The following is a 20,884-nucleotide window of genomic DNA, read 5'->3' on the forward strand; positions in this document are numbered from 1 at the left end:
AAAATACATAATTACAACACCACCATTAAAGAGGGCCTGCAAAGGGTTTATTTTTTTTAAATAAAGCTTGGGCTCATTTTTTGCTTCTTGACAACATACAAGATTTTTTCCTACAAAGTTTCTGCCAGTTTTTCACCTGAGAAGTTATGGAATGTCAATTCTGGTTTGGCTAAAGGACTCTTTGAGAGTCTCAGAGTTGTTAGCTTTCAATATTTCAACATCCGTACCATTCTGTATCTTTAAATACTGGGTTTCTTTCTCCACTGATGTTAAACAGATGTTAAGAGCAGAACAAAAAGTTTTAAACAATTTGACTTAAGCCCTTCTCCCTCCCTCCGCTCAGTTTGCACTCTTAGCTCATAATGCCATTTCATTAATTTTCCAGAGTCTTCAAGAATAGGACTTGAATTTTTAATATAAAGAACCCACAGCAGAAAAACCTTTAATGGCTCATCTTTCAGATCTTCTTATACGTCATAAAACAGCAAAAGATGACATGCACAATTTGTCTCCCTTTTCAGATCAGTTTTTAAATCACCATTTAATATAATTTTACATAAATATCCTACTACCCTTATAGTTCATACATTTCATTAACAATGTGAACATGTGGAAATTCAGTTTGTACATTCCAACAACCTGAACTCTGACCCACAAGCCATACAAACTCTTTCAACAGATTTATCACCAAGTCACTCAACTATAAACCCGAAGACTAAAGCCTATTAGCCAAGGTGAAGAATACCTGTGTCACCATCACTCTAAGCCTGCAGGCCCTTGAAATTTAAATGAATACAGTACACTATATTTAATTGTAAAACATTAACAATTAACTTTCTCATTGATATTATTTTAAAGGCAACTTACTATGTCTCTTGGGGCTTGTCTACACTACCCGCCGGATCGGCGGGCATCGATGGATACAGCGGGGGTCGATTTATTGCGTCTAACATAGACACCGCGGTAAGTAGATCTAAGTACGTCAACTTCAGCTATGCTATTCACGTAGCTGAAGTTGCGTATCTTAGATCGACCCCAGGCGGTAGTGTAGACAAGCCCTTGCTCTCGTTATACTTTCCTTTCCTGACTTCAAAAGTGAGCTGTATTTAAGTTACAAGGGTTCCAAAAAAAGTTAGACCTCAGCCATGAAGTTTCAATAGGAGCCATTTTTAATTCCTCTGAGCTCTCAAACTATTAAATTTAAATCCATCTTCCTAGAAATTTAAACTTGCAGTGTAAGTGATGTAATTTCAGTTAAGAAAACATGCTTTCCTACTTTAAAGGATTTTAACAAAACCAAAAAAATGCAACAACTATTGCCAAAAAACTGTCACTACCAACACCTTTAACAGTTTTGTATTTAAGATGTCTGGGAGAGGCAGCAGTCGTAACTCTCTTCAGAATCAATAACATTCTTATTAAGTGAGATACCTTTAATACAGATACGAGGCAAGTATAAAAAGTTTAATTTCTTTTTGTTGCCATTGTTCTATGAAAACACCCACAAACACACTAAATTTACTTTTGACAACACTGAAAACATGTTGGCCAAAGAGCAGATTGCATCCAATAAATGTATGGGATTTCTTTAACCTTTATAAGGATGGGTCCAGTGAATGTTTATCTGGATTCCATGAAAGCATCTAAGATTGTAAATCAGGAATGCAATGAGTTCAATTCTTCAGCTGTGTCAGACACCAAGAATTTCCCTTAAACTAGAGAGACAGGATACAGTCATTTGATATAGAAAGGCAATACAAATCTCACTTCATGAAAGCACACAAACATGTAACTGGCTTCAAATAAATGGAGTCACGAAGCAGAGTTACAAGGACCCAGTATGATTTCCCTCATGGGCAGTTTGTTGCTTCCTAGTAACAAGTTTATAGAGAAGTATCTCATATTTCGTATGCAATACCTCATAACTTTCTGTATTATATTTATACATCTTAAATGGGCACTATAGCAGATGGCTGTATCACCATTCCATTGACAGGTCCACACACACCAGAAAGGGTAATTCTAGTTTGTTGTCATTTGGATTACCTGAAGCTCCTGCTCCCTTATAAAAAGAGCTTTAAATGCTAAGGAAGCAGGATGGATAAAAATCAATGATTTAAAAAAAAAAAATTTGGATTTTTTGGATAAAATGCTTTTTGAAGAAAAAACCCATCTAAAGATAAAGATACATTATAGCTCAGATATCTCGTCATGGAATGGGGATTATAAATTCTAATTCTATAGTATGAGACAATATATTCATGTAGAGTTTAAGAAAAAAGTTTTGTAAATGAGGCCTGGTCTACACTGGGGGGGAGGGAGGGGGGAAATCGATGTAAGATATACAACTTCAGCTACGGAAATACCGTAGCTAAAGTCGAGGTATCTTATTCCGACTTACCTCCCATCCTCACGGTGCGGGATCAATGGCCGCGGTTCCCCCATCGACTCCGCTACCGTCGCTCGCTCCGGTGGAGTTCCGAAGTCGACGGGGAGCGCGTTCGGGGATCGATATATCGCGTCTCGACGAGACGCGATAAATCGATCGCTACCCGCCGATACAGTGGGTTGTCTGGATGTACCCTGAGTTTCAATAGTTCATGGATTAGCGACCCAATTTTATGGGGTTCCAGGGGCTTCTGTATAGATTATTTAGGTTAATCTTTCTATCTACCAAATATGACTCAGTGCTCAGTCTAGAAGATTCCATCAGAAATGCTTAGTTTTGCAGTTCACAAACTGTGGGTTTGTGTCTCCAGAGATAACATGCTTGTTAACAGCAATTTTTTAAAAAATAAATAAATATAGAGGCAAGAAATAACAGATCTCAACCCTACTGTCCCTCTGCAAATTTGTGTACACATAGTCAATCCCTTACCTCTCTCTAAAAGTGCAAAGTTTCAAAAAGTTCAATGAATAGAAGGTTGTTGGGGGTGGAATAGATCTGGACAAGGAGAAGTCTGGAGATAAATGTGAGAAGGGAGGGACAGGCAGTAGAAACAAAAGTGAAACTGTTTGAGAAGCATATTCCAGAAGTCTTGAGGTCTTTCTGAGTGTAGCCTTCACTGACTTGAGATCTACCAGAGACCATCCTCTCACTAGCAGGGAAAACCTATAACGGCAGCAGGCCGTAAAAGAGACCCAGTTTGGGAATAAGAACCATTCAAGAAATATATGTTTGCTAATGATGTTTTAAAGAAAGTCACACCAGTGAACTGGTGGAAGTCACTTAAGCACTTGGATTCAGAGACTGTTGAAGTGATAATCTCACTTTTAACAGCAGTAGCTTCTTCTGCCGGTGTAGAAATAATATTCTCTTCCTTTGGACTAATTCATTCCAAATTGAGAAATTGTTTGGGACCTGAAACAGCAGGAAAGCTTGTTTTACTTTTCCAGATTATGAACAAACAGGAAAATGAATGAAGACGACTGAGTTAGCTGCAGAAGCCAATATTTTAAGTTTCTCATGTTGACCTCGCTGAAATAGTCAATTTAATTTTTTTTTAATATTTCATTTAACTATTTTAGTTAAACAATTTTAACAAAAACAAACCTGATTTTAAAAGCTTGAATATTCAACTAAATTCAAAAATTCATATGCTTGTTTTGTTAAAATATTATATGTTTGCTGTTGAAGAAAAAAATCCAGAATATATAACATTGTTTTATTTAACTAAAACAACAATTTAAATGTCTATCTGGTGATGTTCTCCTCCTAGCATGGCAAGAAAATCCTCCAAATACTATTGATTAACCTGTTGAATTGGAGACAGCTCACCTCCCAATGACTTCATAAATATCTGCTTCAATTACTTTTGGTAAATGAAATAACCAAACAATCATTCATTTTCTGATATAGCTGTAAAGCTAATCTGAAAAGTTTTCAAAATAAATCACTTTAAAATGTATAGTGTGTACTTTCTAAAAAAGAAACCTATCTCTGAGTTGTGAAGAATATGTATTAAGGTTATAACAACCAACAAGAATACACTTTTATGTAGAAATCCATGATTAAATCAAGTCTTCCTTAGTAGTGATTTAAATCAAATCCACCCTGTAAGGAAGTAGACAAAAAACCACAATGACCCACCTTCCCAAACTGACACATTTCAAGGACGTCACGGTTAAGGGAGCTCAACTGAAATTTGGGGTAGGTAACATACTGAGTGGTAAAATTATTAGAACAAAAAACAAAAAAACAACAAACAACAAACAACAAACAACAAACAACAAACAACAAACAAAAACAAAAGTCAGAGCCAGAAGAAGGAAACCATAGAGCTGTCCTCCCATCACCAGGTGGGGGCCTGGAGCAGAAAACTGTCTTATTGGATCTTTCTGGGTCCACAGTTTGCAGGAAAAGTCACTAAGGGCTTGTCTACATGGGAAAGTTTCACGAGTAAGTCTGGTATAACTCCCTTTGTGGATGCTCTGGGTACATCTACACAGCAAAAAACCACTCAAGGCAGCGAGTCTCGGAGCCTGGGTCAACTGACTCAGGCTCAAGCTATGGGGCTAAACATAGCAGTGTAGCTGTCTGGGCTTGGGTTGGAGACTGAGCTCTAAATCCTGGTAAGGGAAGAAGGATCTTCGAACCTGGTCTCCGACCTGAGCCTGAATTTCTGCACTGCTATTTTTATCCCCACAGTGCAAGCCCAAATCAGCTGACCTGGGCTCTGAGACTCGCTGCCACAGGGGATGTGTGTTGTTTTTTGCAATGTAGGCATACCCTCTTATTCAGGAATATGAATGACTTTTTCAGCTTAGCTTAAACCACTTCCAAAGTGACAAAACAAAGAATAAGGCGCTCGTGTACTGGAATAAGAATGTCTGCACAAGAAATTTCAGTGGTATAATTCTACTGGTTTAAATTCACACCCTGCCTCATACTGGTAAAACTTCCCCATGTAGACAAGCCCTCAAACACCAGAAATCACTGTCTAAATGATCCCATCCCATAGTGAAGACTAATCATTTTGCCAAGCAAAGAGTAGGATTCCCCCAACTTCCGAATAAAATAACGTAACTATGTGGAAGGGTATAGGATCAATAATCCATTAAGCTGGTGCTCACATGAGCAGCAGCTGCCAAAAAGAGGGTACAGTACAACAGAAATTTAGTTTATGGTTTAGGCGTTATGTTCCTTTATTATTGCCAATATTCCCAAGTTAGTGTGAAATTGAGAGGTTTTTTAAAGCAGTTATTGATTTTAATATGTTAAAATTCTCTTACACATTATGCTACGTGTTGTAGGTGTTTTTCATATATCCTAACTTGGTGTAAGTGTCCTCCATTATAATTTCTTCACATATATTCTATTTTTTTATTTTTTCAAGTTATTAATAATAAATTATGTACATACTGTACACTAGTCTACTCCGTAATTTGCACACATACAGCAATCACTCCTCACTTCTCAAAGACAATTTTATAGTATAAGCAAAGAGTTCATTACTTTTACAAAATGCAGCTTTTTTACTAGTGTACTATATATGATCATAAATTATTACAATTACATTTGTCAAAGGAACAGAGTACATTTTGTGATGCATCATCGTTTCCTTCCTCATTTTCTCGCTAATTTCAAGATTGTCATTCACAACAGGTGTCCCCATCCTCAGTGATAATCAATTACTTTTAACTATTTCTGGGTGTATATATATTGTATAGGTCAGTGGTTCTCAAACTAGGGCCCCCGCTTGTTCAGGGAAAGCCCCTGGAGGGCCGGGCCGGTTTGTTTACCTGCCATGACCACAGGTTCGGCCAATCGCGGCTCCCACTGGCTGCGGTTTGTCGCTCCAGGCCAATGGGGGCTGCAGGAAGTGGCGTGGGCTGAGGGACGTGCTGGCCACCCTTCCTGCAGCCCCCATAGGCCTGGAGCGGCGAACAGTGGGACCCATGATCGGCCGGACCTGTGTGGACGTGGCAGGTAAACAAACTGGCCCGGCCTGTCGGGGGCTTTCCCTGAACAAGCGGCAGCCCTAGTTTGAGAACCACTGTCATAGGTGATCTGCAAAGGGCTAAGCAATTGACTTGTGTCCTCTCTTGCTTCTACACTACAAATAAGGAAGGCCTTAAAGAGTTCTCTTTGGGCTCTTTTTTTATAAATATGTTCTCTTCCTTGCTTTTTTACATTAGACGTTCAGGTCCTGTCTAGCTCAGAAGACATTATCCCAGGGTAAATTTTCCCCCAAAGTCTAACCAGTTGCAGCATAGAAAAGGCTCCAGCAGCCAAAACTATATGTTAATAACTTGTTTAGTTAAAACTGCTTTCCTAATACTACAGCCTGATCTACACTAGTGCCCTGATCAGTTTTAAAACCAGTTTGAATTTCTGGAAGAGAATTCCTTAATATGGACAAGGCTTATGATGAAAGAAGAACTAGTGAAATGACATCCAAAGAAAGAGTCAAGAAATGAAAGTTTGTCAATTGAGGAAAGATTTTTAGTCATAACTGTTTTAAAACAAATTAACACCAGTTTAGCTTTAGTGACCAATAAGCATTTTACAGAGATATCTGATAAATAGTCAAGACCATCACCCTTCAATTAAGATGAGAGTTTATGATACACGGACTCCAAGACATTTGATAGATCCTGCAGCAAAACCATGGAAGACCAGAATGGACATTCTTGATATTCGTAATGTTCTTTAAAAATCCTTTCAGGCTCTCTTTATATATCATAAAGCAGCAAAATAAGGGCAAAGTTATTTAAATTTGCAGATTACCTTTAATATGCAATGGCAAGTTTGTATACTTAAATGTGTTTGTACAGTTAAATGTGTGATTGTAACAGCAATTGATGTTTGCTTAGACAGTAAGTATAAAAGATCAAATACTTTCAGAAAGGCTGGATTTGGGTACAAATCAAATTAGTCACTTCCCTATTGTAATTCTGTAGCGTTATACTGAGCAGTAGAATGGAGGAAGTTGAGACAGATCAAAAATTGAATTCTGAACACAAAGCAGAGGACCAGCTCTTCTAATTAGAATTTCAGACGATCAAGAGTACCCCTTTCAATTGCTTACTCTCCCAGGACAGCAGAATCAGGAAGTGTTTGACATGTGACTTCCTCTCTCATGTCTGCTCCTGATGACATCAAGGAGATACCAATGGGGTCTGAAGAAAATACCTCTACACCCCGCCCCCTCCCAATTTTCCTTCTGGCCTTCAACCCTCTTTGGCCAGAAGAAAAGTTACTATAATGTGTGATCCTGAAAGACAGAAAAGAGAGCTCAAACAGAGGGAAATAGAGGACAAAGAGGTGAATGCACAGTGTTCCCAGCAAGTATATAGGCAGGAATGCAAGTGTTCTGAAAGCTGAGGGAGGAGATTCCCAAGCAAATATATTATAGGACAACTTTTGTTTACCTAGAGCATCAGCAAATTGGAGCATGCTATAATTTCAAAAGTGTAAGCTTTTGCTACGAATACAGAATTAAGGGAGGTTAAGGCAAAAAGACAGAGCTAACAAGACACCTGGATAGATTAAATTTATAGGCTGATAATTGGCTAATGTGATTCAGTGTATAGTAATGAGATTAGGGATGAAAAATATTTTGATGGTGCCTGTCAGTACCACTATAATTAAAAAGAACAGGAGTACTTGTGGCACCTTAGAGACTAAAAAATTTATTTCAGCATAAGCTTTCGTGGGCTACAGCTCACTTCTTCAGATGCATAGAGTGAAAAACTATAATTAAAGTTATGTCAACATTTTCATTATAAATCCTTCCTCAGGACTTTATTTCTTACCTGGACATTTTTTTTTTCCAAACCTAGATAAATGTTGGCATAACTGTCTGTCCAAATGGAGGAATTTATTTTAAAAACAAGAATTACAATTAAGCTCAACAATTTTAGAAAAAAATTGGCGTTATTATTCAGCTAGTTTAAAAAAAAACAACAAATTTCACAGGCAGTCTATGTGAAGTCTTGGCTTTCTAGTACAGATTTGAGATAGAGGCCTCAAATTTTAAGATACTGCAAAGCATCATTTCCAGACAGTTTCACCAAATTGTGTCACTGCATGTAAATTACACTTTAATTACAAGATTACACACTGTAACTAACCTTAAATTTTCATGTAAAAATTTATACCCTGTGGAAATTCATATAAGAAACTTAAAACCACAAAAGGAATATATTAATCTGTCCAAAAACAAGCACAAACACTCCCTTCTGAACCTACAAATTTAAGATTTTATATTTTGGGATAGGTTATGTTATACAGCACTCACATTGCCTGCAAGCTTCCATTACGTAGCAGTGCTAATGCACCAGAATCCTGATATGCAGCCCCCTCCAACCTATCCCAGTCTTTCCTAATCAGAGAATACCAAGTCATGCTGATTTATGCAATGGTAGATCTAAAAGGGAAATTGACACATTGAGTGAAAACTACCCCAAAAGGAAGCAGGAGAAAGAATTCTTCTCACTAGAGCATCAAAGGTGTGCATGGTAGTTTTTAGGCAAAAATCCCAAATTCCAGCACCAAAACATTCCCAATCCAAGACAGACTTTGGGTGTTGAATAAAACTAAAGCCATGTGCTCATTTTCTGATAAAAAGGCAAGTAAAATCTTTGTGAATTGTGCCTAAATCACTAGAAGCTACTGTGTCACTACACAAGGCATCTGTGAAAGTACTTTTAAAATGCTATTTTCTAAGAAAGACAATGAAGAGCGGGATACCTACCTGCTTGATTACATCCTGGAACTATGTTTCCTTAAACTGAAAAACTCTATGTAACACTACAGCAACTTGTGTATTGGCAGTATTCTTTGAAGTTCCAACATTCCAACTTCAGTAAGTATGTACCAAGTGCACCTACAGTACGGTATGCTTGTATTTGCCGCCTACATAATGAAACAATTAATTGTCCCCCTAAGGACAGCTCTTTCCCATCTTCTTCTACCTGTCAGATCATTCTTTTCCACAGAAATTTGGAACTGTATTAAATTCAAAATCTTAACTTCTGGATTTTATATGCAAACACTAAAATACAAGTTAACTGAGTGGTGCAGTAAATTTCCAATACCTTCATTCAATTTTAAACAAATCTATTTACTTAATATTTATAACTTTAGACTTAGAACACATCCTGGCTACTAGGTCCCTTATGACACACTGGATCAACATTTCATAAGGGAATTGCTTTTTCAACAGAAGCCTTTAAGATCTGCTGTTTTATATACTGAGGATGTTTATTTTTATATATCCACTTCAAGTTGGGCCAGCTAGCAATAAATCTGCTTCCTAATTAAAGAGTAAAGTTTTTAGGCTTGTCAACTTGGACAGCATATTTTAACTTCAAAAAAAAGTTAGATACTAGTCCTTTAAAATGGTGATAGAAAGAGGTGAAGAAATCATTTCTAGTTTATTATCCTTTGACTTGATTTACCTAGTGACTGGTAGAAAAAGTTGTGTACTTAGTATCAAACAAAAAATGTGCATACACTGTACACTCAAGTGCATGCCAAGCTGTACAAGGTACACAATATGATGTCCCAAAAGAAGCTGCAGAAACACATTTAATTTGAAACAACATACAACAGAAAGTTTATGATTTACTTACAACATGCTCAAGGCTATTTTTCCTTCATATTACTAGATACCCTCCCCCTAAATCCCTTGTTCCAAGTCTATTTGTATTGTTTCCCTGCACTATTCTCAATGCAAGTACAACAACCAAGTTCACAGTATATCCTACTCTTTCAGAGGATATGGATGTAGTATTTCCATTCATTTTATAGAGCCACCACAGAGAATCGCCACTGCCTTCACAATCTCAGTGGGTTTTCTACACTTAGCAATACGTGCTGAAAAGGGATCAAGAGACTTGAGGCTGCTGCAAGGAAAAAAGATTTGATTTCTTACTGTTCATTTATAGATCTACCAAAGAACAAGTCATTAAAAAAATAGCTACTCATGTTCCCAACCCCAGATCCTTTCCTCTTACTTCCCAAGATGAACTCCCCTCAATGCCAGATTTCCCTTTGGTTATTCCCCCATAAATCTAATCTCTTAACCATTTACAACAGCGCAATCCTCCTTTACATAATTCATATCACCTCTACTTTCTCCTGTTACCCATATTTAAATGGAAAGTATTAAACTTCTGTCAGACTTTCCAATGTTATTCTTCGATATGTATGGATTTTTTCTCCCCACCACATCAACCACCACTTTCTGTGGATTTATATTATGCATCCAAAACAGTATTTCACAGCTAAGGAGACTGAGACGCATACACAAAGCTAAAACATTATGTTACAATGGACATATAATTCGGGAGATAAGTGTGATGTGGAGTGTATTACCACCCGCTAGAAGCCAAAACACAAGAGAAATAAGTGACATTTTTAAGGAGCATGTTGTTCTTTACGAAAAGAGGGTGCCCATGCACTTTGAGAAAAAAAAAGACACTGAAGGGAGCATCTGCTAATGAAGTATCTCTGAAAGTTATTGCACATTATTTCAACACCACAGAGACAGGGTTAAGAGAAAGTTACCTGAAAATACAACCACAATGAGTTGCAAACCCAAGCCTCACTAACTCCTTGGGGTCCCCCATCCCTCAGTCTACCCAAAACACTACCTTCTCCTAGAGAATGGGCACCAGAAAGTGAACAAGGGAGACATCCAAGGGAGACCCAAAGGGAGGAGCACATCTCAAGGATAACAACTAAAAGAAGTATCAGAGGGGTAGCCGTGTTAGTCTGGATCTGTAAAAAGCAACAGAGAGTCCTGTGGCACCTTTAAGACTAACAGATGTATTGGTGCATAAGTTTTCGTGGGTGAATGCCCACTTCGTCGGATGCATGTGAGGGTAACCACATCACAGACCAGGCAAACTTTGTGGCGTTAAGAGGGAGACCGTGCTAAACTTCCCTACTTGTATGTTACCCTTCAAGATTGCATATGACAAACTGGGCCTTATGCCTGCACCTGCCTCAGATTTACTGCATAACCACAACAAAGTCATTTAACCTCTCCGTGCCTCAGTTTCCTCAGCTGTAAAATGAAAATGATACTGACCCAGCTCTGACAAGCACTGCAGTCTATGGACCAAAAGCACTTACAGAAGCATTATCTTAAGAGTGGGGGAACTGAAAACAGAAGTGCTTCCTTCTTGATCCGAACTGGGGGAGCGAGTGAGGGGCTCAAAAAAAAAGCAAGTATCCTATCCAATGAGGCAGAAGAGTTGGATGGGGAGTGAGCTGGGTGCTGGAACACTTTGTACAGTGGAGGTGCTGAGAGCCATTGAACCAAACTGTAAACCCAGTATAAGATGGAAACCACTTCACCCCCCCCTCCCCCCGCACTCCTAGCTCCAGCACCTCTGGGAGTGAGGGCTGTGGAGGGGGCGCACTCCAGCAATAGCCGGGGGGGCGGGGGGGAGCAAGGGCTGACGAGGAAGAGGCACACTCCAGCAACAGCCTCCCAACGGGTGAGGTGCTGGGGGGGGGGGAGCACACCCCCGCGGGCAGCGGAGCAAGGCGGGCTACGCCCCCACTGACCCGCCCCCCCCGGGACGAGAAACAGGCTGCACCGCCCCCTTACCCAGCCCAGGCTCCCGCCGCAGCCGCCCTCCCCCTCCAGGTCAGGGCCGCTGCCAGCGACACCCCGAGCTGCTCCCCGCCCCCCAGCCCGCTCCGTCACTCCCCCCCCCTTACGTGTTGTCCTGGTTGAAGTTGGCGAAGAGCAGCTGGCCGGAGCCGGCCTCCCCGCTCTGACTGGCCAGGTTCATGGCGCCTCCCTGAGCGGCGGGACCCCCGGCCGGCGGGGAGCTTGGGGGGTGCGGGCTCAGCCTCGGCGGCTCCGGGCCTCGCTCGACTCCGACCGCCCCCTCATCCCTTCCAGCGCCTTGTTTACGCTCCGGTGGCCGGAGTCTGAGCGCGCCTGCGCCATCCCGCCCCCATTCCCCATAACCTCTCAATCCACACAGGCGCTGTCGGCTACCGCCCGGCCACCGTACCTTGGGGCGCAGGCGTTTGGGCTGGCGGCTCGCGGTTACGTTTGAAAACTGCGCATGCGCTCGCGTGGCACGTTGCTCGAGGGCGGCTCGCAGCTGTCCCAAGCTAAGTGGGCTCTGGCTGGGTCAGCGGATGGATGGGAGACGTGGCGCGCTGGGGTTCGTAGGAGCGGGTTTGCTTCCCGCAGACCCTAACGAGTCCGTCAGTTATGGGGGCACCCTACCCCTGTCTGCTTCTTAAGGCTGGGATGGGTGTGTTCATCACCAGTGCATGATGCTCTGCTCTTAGTGGGGCCCCGATAACACCTGCTCAGGTGGGTATCACGGTGGCTGGGATCCCATGACTAATACCCCCTGAACAGGTGCTCCGGGTTCTGTTTCTGGCTCTGCTACTCACCTGCTTTAGGCAAGTCACTTTGCCTAGGGTGACGATCCACCTTTTATTTGAAGGGACCCTTATTTCACTGGCCCCACGCCAGGCCTCTGTTTTCCCTCCCACTCTCTTATATAGTGTTTATGCTCCTCGGGGCGGGGGCTGTCTCTTCCTGTGTTTTTTTTTACTGTGCCTGGCACAATCGGGCTCCAATCTCTGGGGCATGGGGCGGGGTTCTAGGCACCACCAGAATGCAAGTAATAGAAGCCCATCTGGGTTTCTAACATGCCAGTGAAGAACATCCAGGTGTGTACACACTGGTTTATTGAACGGTGGGATCAGGAATTCCTGTTTACACCCCCCATCCCCCCAGTTTTCTAGATGTCTTCCTAGACCTTGCTAAAATTGTGGGAGGAGCAGTTTCCCTCAGTGTTAACAGCAGCATTAATAACCAGAGTTAGCTCTTTTATAGCCATTTTCATTTGTAGGTCTCAAAGTGCTATACAAAGGACAATAAACATTACTCCCTTTTGCAGATGGGAAAATAAAGGCACAAAAAGTGGCCCAAAGTCACGTGATAGTTCAGTTGCAAAGCTAAGGATAGAATTTAGGTCTATCAACTTCCATGCTAGCACCTGGTCTATTAGACCACCGTGATCATATATCAGTAAGATGTGGCTTCATTTTCTTGCCATAATAGTATTCACCCGCTCAGCTGCAACTCTGGAGTCATGCTCTTTCAGTGGCTTCTACTATGGGCTCATTTCAGTGCCTGAACACTGGTATGTTGGCAACCTCTAACGTTAAAAAATCATGAGTTAACTCACCAAAAGTCATGATTGAAAATAATAATAGTTTAGTTCTTTTTCTTTGTCTTCTGGTTTTTGAGGCTCCAGAGGGGGCAGGGCCCAGCCCCAGCAACCAACACCAAGGTGGTGCACCAGGGAGGGGGAGGGGTGGCTATTTTGCCACCTGACACACACTCCCCTCTCCACCCCCCCCTCCCATCACAACCCAGGAGGCTGTGGCCGCAAGAAGAGCCCTTGGTGGCTGCATTTGAGAAACGCTGGCTTAGATGAAGCTTCTGAGTTTCCAGCGAGGTGCTTGCTTTTGACCCAGTGTTTTCAGCTGGGTTAACTAGAGCACAAGGAAGTCATATGACTTGTCTGAGATCACAAAATGAGTAAATCACCCAGCGGGGCTTAGAAAATAGGGCTGGGATGTTCAGAAGAAGGAGACCACAACTGGGGCCAGGTTTTCAAGAGTGCAGCACGTCAGATGCGTGTTAGTTACTGAGCCCTTTCAAAAATATGTCCATTAGTGTCAGCGTATTTGGTCACAGGAAAAAGTAGCCATAGGATGCTTTTGAAGAGGCAAGCTTTGATTTGATGTCCAGGCCTACCTGGTTACATTCCCCTCCCCAACATTCTGTATCCCTGCTGTATCCTTTCCCCGGGTGCAAGGCTTTAGACTGGTCAGGGAACTCCCCCCTTTTTCACTGCTGGCCCTGTTGCTCTTCTGTCTCCAGATCACTTTGCAGTTGGTGCAGTTCATCTGTGTGTTTGGTTTCCCCCTTCCTGTTTTGGTGCCATCGTCAAACTTGAATTAACACCTGAAGAAGCTGTGCACAGGGCTTGCTTTTCTGAGGGCAAGTGGTCAGTGGAGTCTCTGGAAACACCAAGAGAGTCCTGGACTGGGCCAGTATTGGCAGGTGTAAGGCCCAGTGTGTCTGGTTGCCAGGCAGCGAACACCTCCACACAGCAGTAGCTGTAAGCAGCTTGCACTCCCCTATTCACACTCCAAAACAGACCCAGGCCACAGGAAGTCCTGCCTCAAAGAGTTTGACAGACTGCAGCCTCATGATGCCTGATTGGCTCCCCGCTCTATATAAACCCAAGGGGTGTTCCAGGGAGTGTCCAGGTAATGGTGTGGATTGCTAGCTAGCTATCTGCCATGTCCACACAAACTCCCAAAGTTGACCTTGGCTCTGACTTGGACCTTGATTCCTGCTTGAATGCTGGAATACCCATGTGGACCCTGATACCCGGTATTGACCCTTGACCTGTCTCTGGCTCTGCCCCTTGGCCTAATTATTGGCTCTGCTACTGACTCTGAACCCTAGTGATTGTTCCTGCCCACTGAGCTCCCGCCACTAGCCCTGCCTACCTTCATCCGTGAGCCTGACAACAGGAGGTATCAGCGATTGAAAAATGTAGGAGGCTCCAATATCATGGCTAGCTCCATGGACCACCTGGAATTGTGGTGTGGAATACCAGGGGGCCCACGGTTTGAGAACCATTGCTCCATTATTAGCAATAATCATTATTTATATGACAAATAACCAAGGACGAGGACCCCACTGTGCTAGGCCCTGAACAGCCACGTCAGAAAAAGACACTCCCTGCCCCAAAGAGCTTACGGTCTAAGGAATTGCTGTACTAGCTTAAGGATCCATGTGGCATCTTTCATTAAACCAGCTTTAGCCGGGCAGACTTAAAGCAGTATTAAAGACCTTACAGGTCTGGTTTATCGCTCACTGACCTGCTATCTGTTCTCCGAAGATGGTTTCCTTCCTGCCCCTGCCAAGGTGATTGATTTTACGCTGCAAGTCCCCACCACCCCTCTGGCATGCGTTCTGATCCACTAAATTCTGCACGCAAGTGCTGGCAGTGTGTTTAAATGTGCCGGTAACCTGTAGAGCTCTCTTTCTCTATGGCAGCTTCGTGTCCTTGCTTGCTTCTGTAGTATGTATTATTTATCAGCAGTAGCTCTTTGAGATCTCTCAGCTGATCAAACCTGTCACCTTGCTTGTTCTTAGGCTATGAGAGCAGTGAGACAAAGCGGAGCAGCTCTGACCTCCTGGGACATGCTCGATAACACTCCTGACAAGCAAGACATGTGGCAGGGAAACCGCTGAGCGAGCTATTGTCTTTTTCAGTTAGGATTAGTGAGTGAGAGGCAAGGAAATGTCTCCTTTTAAACACAGCCTCAGGACAATGAGTGTCATTTGGATGGGATGGTTTTAAAATATTTATGGCTTGTATTTTAATACTCTGCCCTTCTGTCCCACCTTCCATCCAGGGGTTTTGAGTCACTTCACAAGTACTAATTAGATAAGCCTCACAGCACTTGTATGAGGTGGGTAATCAGCATTACCCCCATTTTACGGATAGGGAGAACTGAGGCACAGATTGGTTAAATGACTTGCTTGAGGTCACAGAGTGAGCCAGTGGCAGAGATACAGTCTCCTAACACCTAGCCTTATGCTTTATGCACGATTATTATTGTGTATATTACTGTAGTGCCTAGAGACATCAGCTAAGATCAGGACCTGATTGTACATAGGGCACTGAACACATAGTAAGAAGCAGTCCCTGCTCTGCGAGACTGACAGTCTAAATAGATAAGGGTTGGAGGGAAACAGAGGTACAGAGATTTTCCCCAAGCTCACACAGCAGTCTGCAGCAGATAAAGGAATTGAACCCAGGTCTCCTGACCCACCATCTCTTATCCTAGTCACCAGGCCTCTCATGCAGCAGACCATCTTGCCTACATATGGCTTTCAAACCCACCAATGAGTATGAATGTGCATAGGGAGGGTGATCTGTGTTTGGTTGGAGGGAAAAAAGTTTCACAAAAGGGTTAATTTCCCCACATGTCGTTTTTCTTTACTGTGCGGCTCAGACATACAGAAGAAATGGGATAAATAGGCATGTTTGTGTGGATGTACAGACTGAAGTGTGTCTATATGTGTGATTGATTTGCAAGTATATATACAGCAGATGTCTTTGCAGTTCTGCTTTATACCACAGGAGGTCACTCAGGCATAGCAGATTGGACAGCAAGTGACAAGGCGGATGAGGTAATATCTTTATTTGGACCAACTTCTGTTGGTGAGAGAGACAAGCTTTCAGGCGAGTGACAGTCTGCAACACGCTGTGCTTTGAATCCTCACAATCCATGAGTCGTGGTGTAAAGACTCATGATCAGATCGCTGCTGGGTGTAGGCAGGCATATGCTATGTATGCCAGACAGTATAATAATTTCTCAAGGTCAGAGTTACTCGTGACAACTGACAGATTTTTTTCCCAGCTGGGCTTTTGTTAACATTACTACAGAACTGTGTCTAACTGTGCATACTTTGTTGTTATCATTATTTAGTGTATGTGTTACACTAGCACCCAGAGGCTCCAGTCAGGACTGGAACCCTGTTGTGCTGGGTGCTGTACAAACATAAAATAAAAGGCAGTACCTGCCCCAAGGAGCCTACCATCTAAATATAGTTACCCGTGGTCCTATTGTGAGTAATGGCATGCCTGCCTGGGGAATTATGGGTATGCTACAGGTGAGGTAATGGCTATGGATGGTCAGTGAGGGCACAAATTTCAATTTACTAGTGATTCCCAACTACAAGGAAGAATAACAGCCTAGAAGAGTCAGGCACAAGCTTTTTCAATTCTCAATTTAAAAAAAAAGTCTGGTGAGGCAGGCTGGAAAAATCACAAATGAAAGCAAAGAGTGGGATTTACACTTCAGTGATCGTTGTCAGGAAAGCAAATGTCCAGGACTGTACATTTTCAGGTGCACTAATACTAGGGCCAGAAATAGCCACAGACATGCAGATGACCCAGGACCATAAATACTCAAGCGCACAGGTGGACAAGACAACAAATAGCTTGTTTTCAGGTTCATCAATGCCCAAGATCACAGATACCCATCTCCCCCTTTGCACTGGCACAATGGCTGAGAGCAGTGGAGATGGATTTGTTCACATTCCATAGCTGGTCACAATTTAGGACTGAGGATGGGATGGGGTTCAGGAGACTGTTCCCCATTGTAGCTCACATTCCCTCTTGTGGTCCAAGTTTGTTAGCATTCCGAACACTTCTGGACACTCACCTTTTTTCCAAACCTTTGATGGATGGTTCTAAACTGCAGCACAGTCTCTTCCTCCTTGCTTTTCTGATTTATAAATTGATGGTGATTCTCTGCAGCATCCAGAAGCCAGCAGTTATTGAAATTAGATGCCATCATGATAGGCACACATTCGAAACAAGGAAAAGTTAAAAAAACTGGACATGTTCTTCTTGAGAGACGATGACTGAGGGGGGCCTGATAGTCTTCAAATATGTTAAGGGCTGTTAGAAAGAGGATGGGGATCAATTGTACCCCATGTCTACTGAAGGTAGGACAAGAAGTAACGGGCTTAATCTGCAACAAGGAAGATTTAGGTTAGATATTAAGGAAAACTTTTAAATTCTAAAGGTAGTTTAGCTCTGGAAGAGGCTTCCAAGAGAGGTGGTGGAATCCCCATCACTGGAAGTTTTTAACAGTAGGTTGGCCAAATACCTGTCAGGGATGGTCTAGACTCAGTCGATCCTGCCTCAGCACAGGGGGCTGGACTGGAGAACTTCTCAAGGTCCCTTCCAGCCTTACAATTCTTTGATTAGAGGATTCTATGAAATAAAAGAGAGAGACCACCTTGTTCCTTCTGCTTGTGTGTTATACCTCTTCCCCCACCCTGTATCAGTCTTGTCTGCTTCTAATCTAAACAGGGCATGGACCTTCTCTTTGTTCTGTACCCGTACAGTGCTAGAACAATGAGGCCTGGTCCAGGACAGGGCTCTTAGGCACTACGGTAATACAAGTAATAATAGACATAACTAAATAAACACCCAGGGGCACAATTCTCCTGTTCCGGGATATTAGTAACTTTCCATAACTTTAGTGGGAGTTACTCATATCTCAGGGGAAGTGAGACCCAGGCCCTAGAGCACAAATACTCTGGGGAAGGTATCTGAACATAGGGCATGGCAGGGGAAGGTGGGTCCATGTGGGCTGGTCTGCCCAGTTCATTTGATCGCTTGGCTGGGATGTGGGTGAATTTCTCCATTTCCAGCCCTTGAGATGATATTCAGTTCAATGCAATTATCTGTCCACCAAGAGTCAGATGAAGCTCTAGCTCTGGAGTTATTCCGCAGCTTGATTTGTGAGATTTTAGTTGCTATAACAACTGAATTCATGCCTCAAAAATAGGAACTTATTTTTCCTTCAATTTGCCTTTTGCCCTCAGAACCCAGTCTATTTTGGTCCTGACAGTTCATTTCAGGTGTCCCTTGCCAATGAATTCTGCAGCCCCAGAGGCTGCTCCGCCTGGGGATGGGCTCCCATAGGGACCGCACTTTCAGTTCATTAAGCATTACTTGTCGACGTTTTTCCTTCTCCCCAAATGCCTGTATTATGTCTGATGAAAGGTAAAGGAGCAAATAGACATCACTAAAGAGCCCTGGCAAAAGCTTCTCCACAGTCATGAAGGCTGGAGAAGCAATTTGAAATAAATCTCTAAGGGTGAGCAGCAGGCATCTAGGAGCAGTTCTCAGAAATGATCTTAATGCGAGTGTCAGTTTTGGATCTGGAGCCTGGATACTGTGGTGCTGACTGCTAATGGTAGGAGAAGGAGATCAGAAAGATGCTATGGATTTACCCCTTTTCCTTGCCCTCTGACTTGTTCCATCTAAGGGCAAGCTGTAATAAATTTGTCCACTCCATCCCCTTTGGGCTGTGCAGGGTACAGCTCCAAATGTAGCAAACCGACAACACTTCAGGTATACCCAGGAGTGCTTTGGGCACTATATCAGAGAGCCCTCAGGAAGCCACGCCACTGAGGGTATGTCTACACTACGAGGGTAATTCGATTTTACTTAAATCGAATATGTGGAATCGATATTGCAAAGTCGAACGTGTGTGTCCACACTAAGGACACACTAAGGACAGTAATTCGACTTTGTGAGTCCACACTAACGGGGCGAGCGTCGATATTGGAAGCGGTGCACTGTGGGCAGCTATCCCACAGTTCCCGCAGTCCCCGCTGCCCATCGGAATTCTGGGTCGAGCCGCCAATGCCTTCTGGGTAAAAAAAATTTGTCGTCATCCGTCCGTCACTAACGCCCTCCCTCCCTCCATGAAAGCGCCGGCGGGAAATCAGTTCGCGCACTTTTCTGGTCAGTGACAGCGCGGACGCCACAGCACTGCGATCATGGATCACGCTGCGACCATCGCTGCACTTGTGGCCGTTCTCAACACCTCGCAGCTTATCATACACCTTTCCCTGAGGCAGATGCAGAGAAATCGGGCGAGGAGGCTACGGCACCGCCGTGAGAGCCTGAAGTCGGAGAGTGGCACAGAGCTGTCAGAAACCACGAGCCCCAGCGCCCAGGACATGACGTTGGCAATGGGGCATGTGGATTTTGTTGAACGGCGATTCTGGGCCCGGGAAACAAGCACGGACTGGTGGGACCGTATAGTGCTTCAGGTCTGGGATGAATCCCAGTGGCTGCGAAACTTTCGCATGCGGAAGGGGACTTTCCTCGAACTTTGTGAGTTGCTGTCCCCTGCCCTGAAGCGCAAGGACACCCGCATGCGAGCAGCCCTCACTGTCCAGAAGCGAGTGGCCATAGCCCTCTGGAAGCTTGCAACGCCGGACAGCTACCGGTCAGTCGCGAACCACTTTGGTGTGGGCAAATCTACCGTGGGGGTTATTGTCATGCAAGTAGCCAAGGCAATCGTCAAGGTACTGCTCCCAAAGGTAGTGACCCTGGGAAACGCGCAGGTCATCATAGATGGCTTTGCCGCGATGGGATTCCCAAACTGCGGTGGGGCTATAGATGGGACTCACATCCCTATCCTGGGACCGGACCACCAGGCCAGCCAGTACATCAATAGAAAGGGCTACTTTTCAATGGTGCTGCAAGCACTGGTGGACCATCGGGGACGGTTTACAAACATCTACGTCGGATGGCCGGGCAAGGTTCATGACGCTCGCGTGTTCAGGAACTCTGGTCTGTTTAGACGGCTGCAGGAAGGTATTTACTTCCCAGACCACAAAATAACTCTTGGGGATGTGGAGATGCCTACAGTCATCCTCGGGGACCCAGCCTACCCGCTAATGCCCTGGCTCATGAAGCCCTATACTGGCGCCCTGGACACAGAAAAAGAACTGTTCAACTACCGTCTGAGCAAGTGCAGAATGGTGGTGGAGTGTGCTTTTGGCCGTCTCAAAGGGAGATGGAGAAGCTTACTCACTCGCTGTGATCTCAGTGAAACCAATATCCCCATCGTTATTGCAGCTTGCTGTGTGCTCCACAACCTGTGTGAGAGCAAGGGGGAGACCTTTATGGCGGGGTGGGAGCTAGAGGCAAATAGCCTGGCTGCTGATTACGTCCAGCCAGACAGCCGGGCCATTAGAAGATCCCAGCGGGACGCCCTGTGCATCCGGGAGGCTTTGAAAGCTAGGTTCCTGAGTGAGCAGGGCAACCAGTGACTTTTCAGTTTGTGGACAGAAAAGCTGAACCTGCCCCCGTTTCTTTACCCAGTTCATTTTGACTATCCTCTCCAGTTACATACAACCTTCACCCCCTTCCCCTTCCCAAAAAATAAAATCATTTCGATTTTTTAATGAACACCGTTGTCTGTATTGCTGTTTTCGCGGGAATATTTTAAACCGGGGACGCAGACTGTGGCGGGGGGCGGGTT

General features: G+C 43.7%; 1 protein-coding gene across 1 annotated transcript in view; it reads right to left on the reverse strand.

Moving 5' to 3' along the window:
* WIPI2 (WD repeat domain, phosphoinositide interacting 2) overlaps positions 1-11,914 on the reverse strand; it is a 35,053-nt gene extending 23,139 nt beyond the window's left edge. The window contains exon 1 of the mRNA XM_024205231.3: positions 11,681-11,914. Within this exon, the coding sequence (XP_024060999.1) occupies positions 11,681-11,754 (74 nt within the window). The 5' untranslated portion in view covers positions 11,755-11,914. The remainder of the gene's footprint in view (positions 1-11,680) is intronic.
* Positions 11,915-20,884: the final 8,970 nt, after the last annotated feature.

This window comes from Terrapene carolina, unplaced genomic scaffold (assembly GCF_002925995.2).
Source record: "Terrapene carolina triunguis isolate 2854851 unplaced genomic scaffold, T_m_triunguis-2.0 Scaffold93, whole genome shotgun sequence".
In the NCBI taxonomy this organism is placed as follows: Eukaryota; Metazoa; Chordata; order Testudines; family Emydidae; genus Terrapene; species Terrapene triunguis.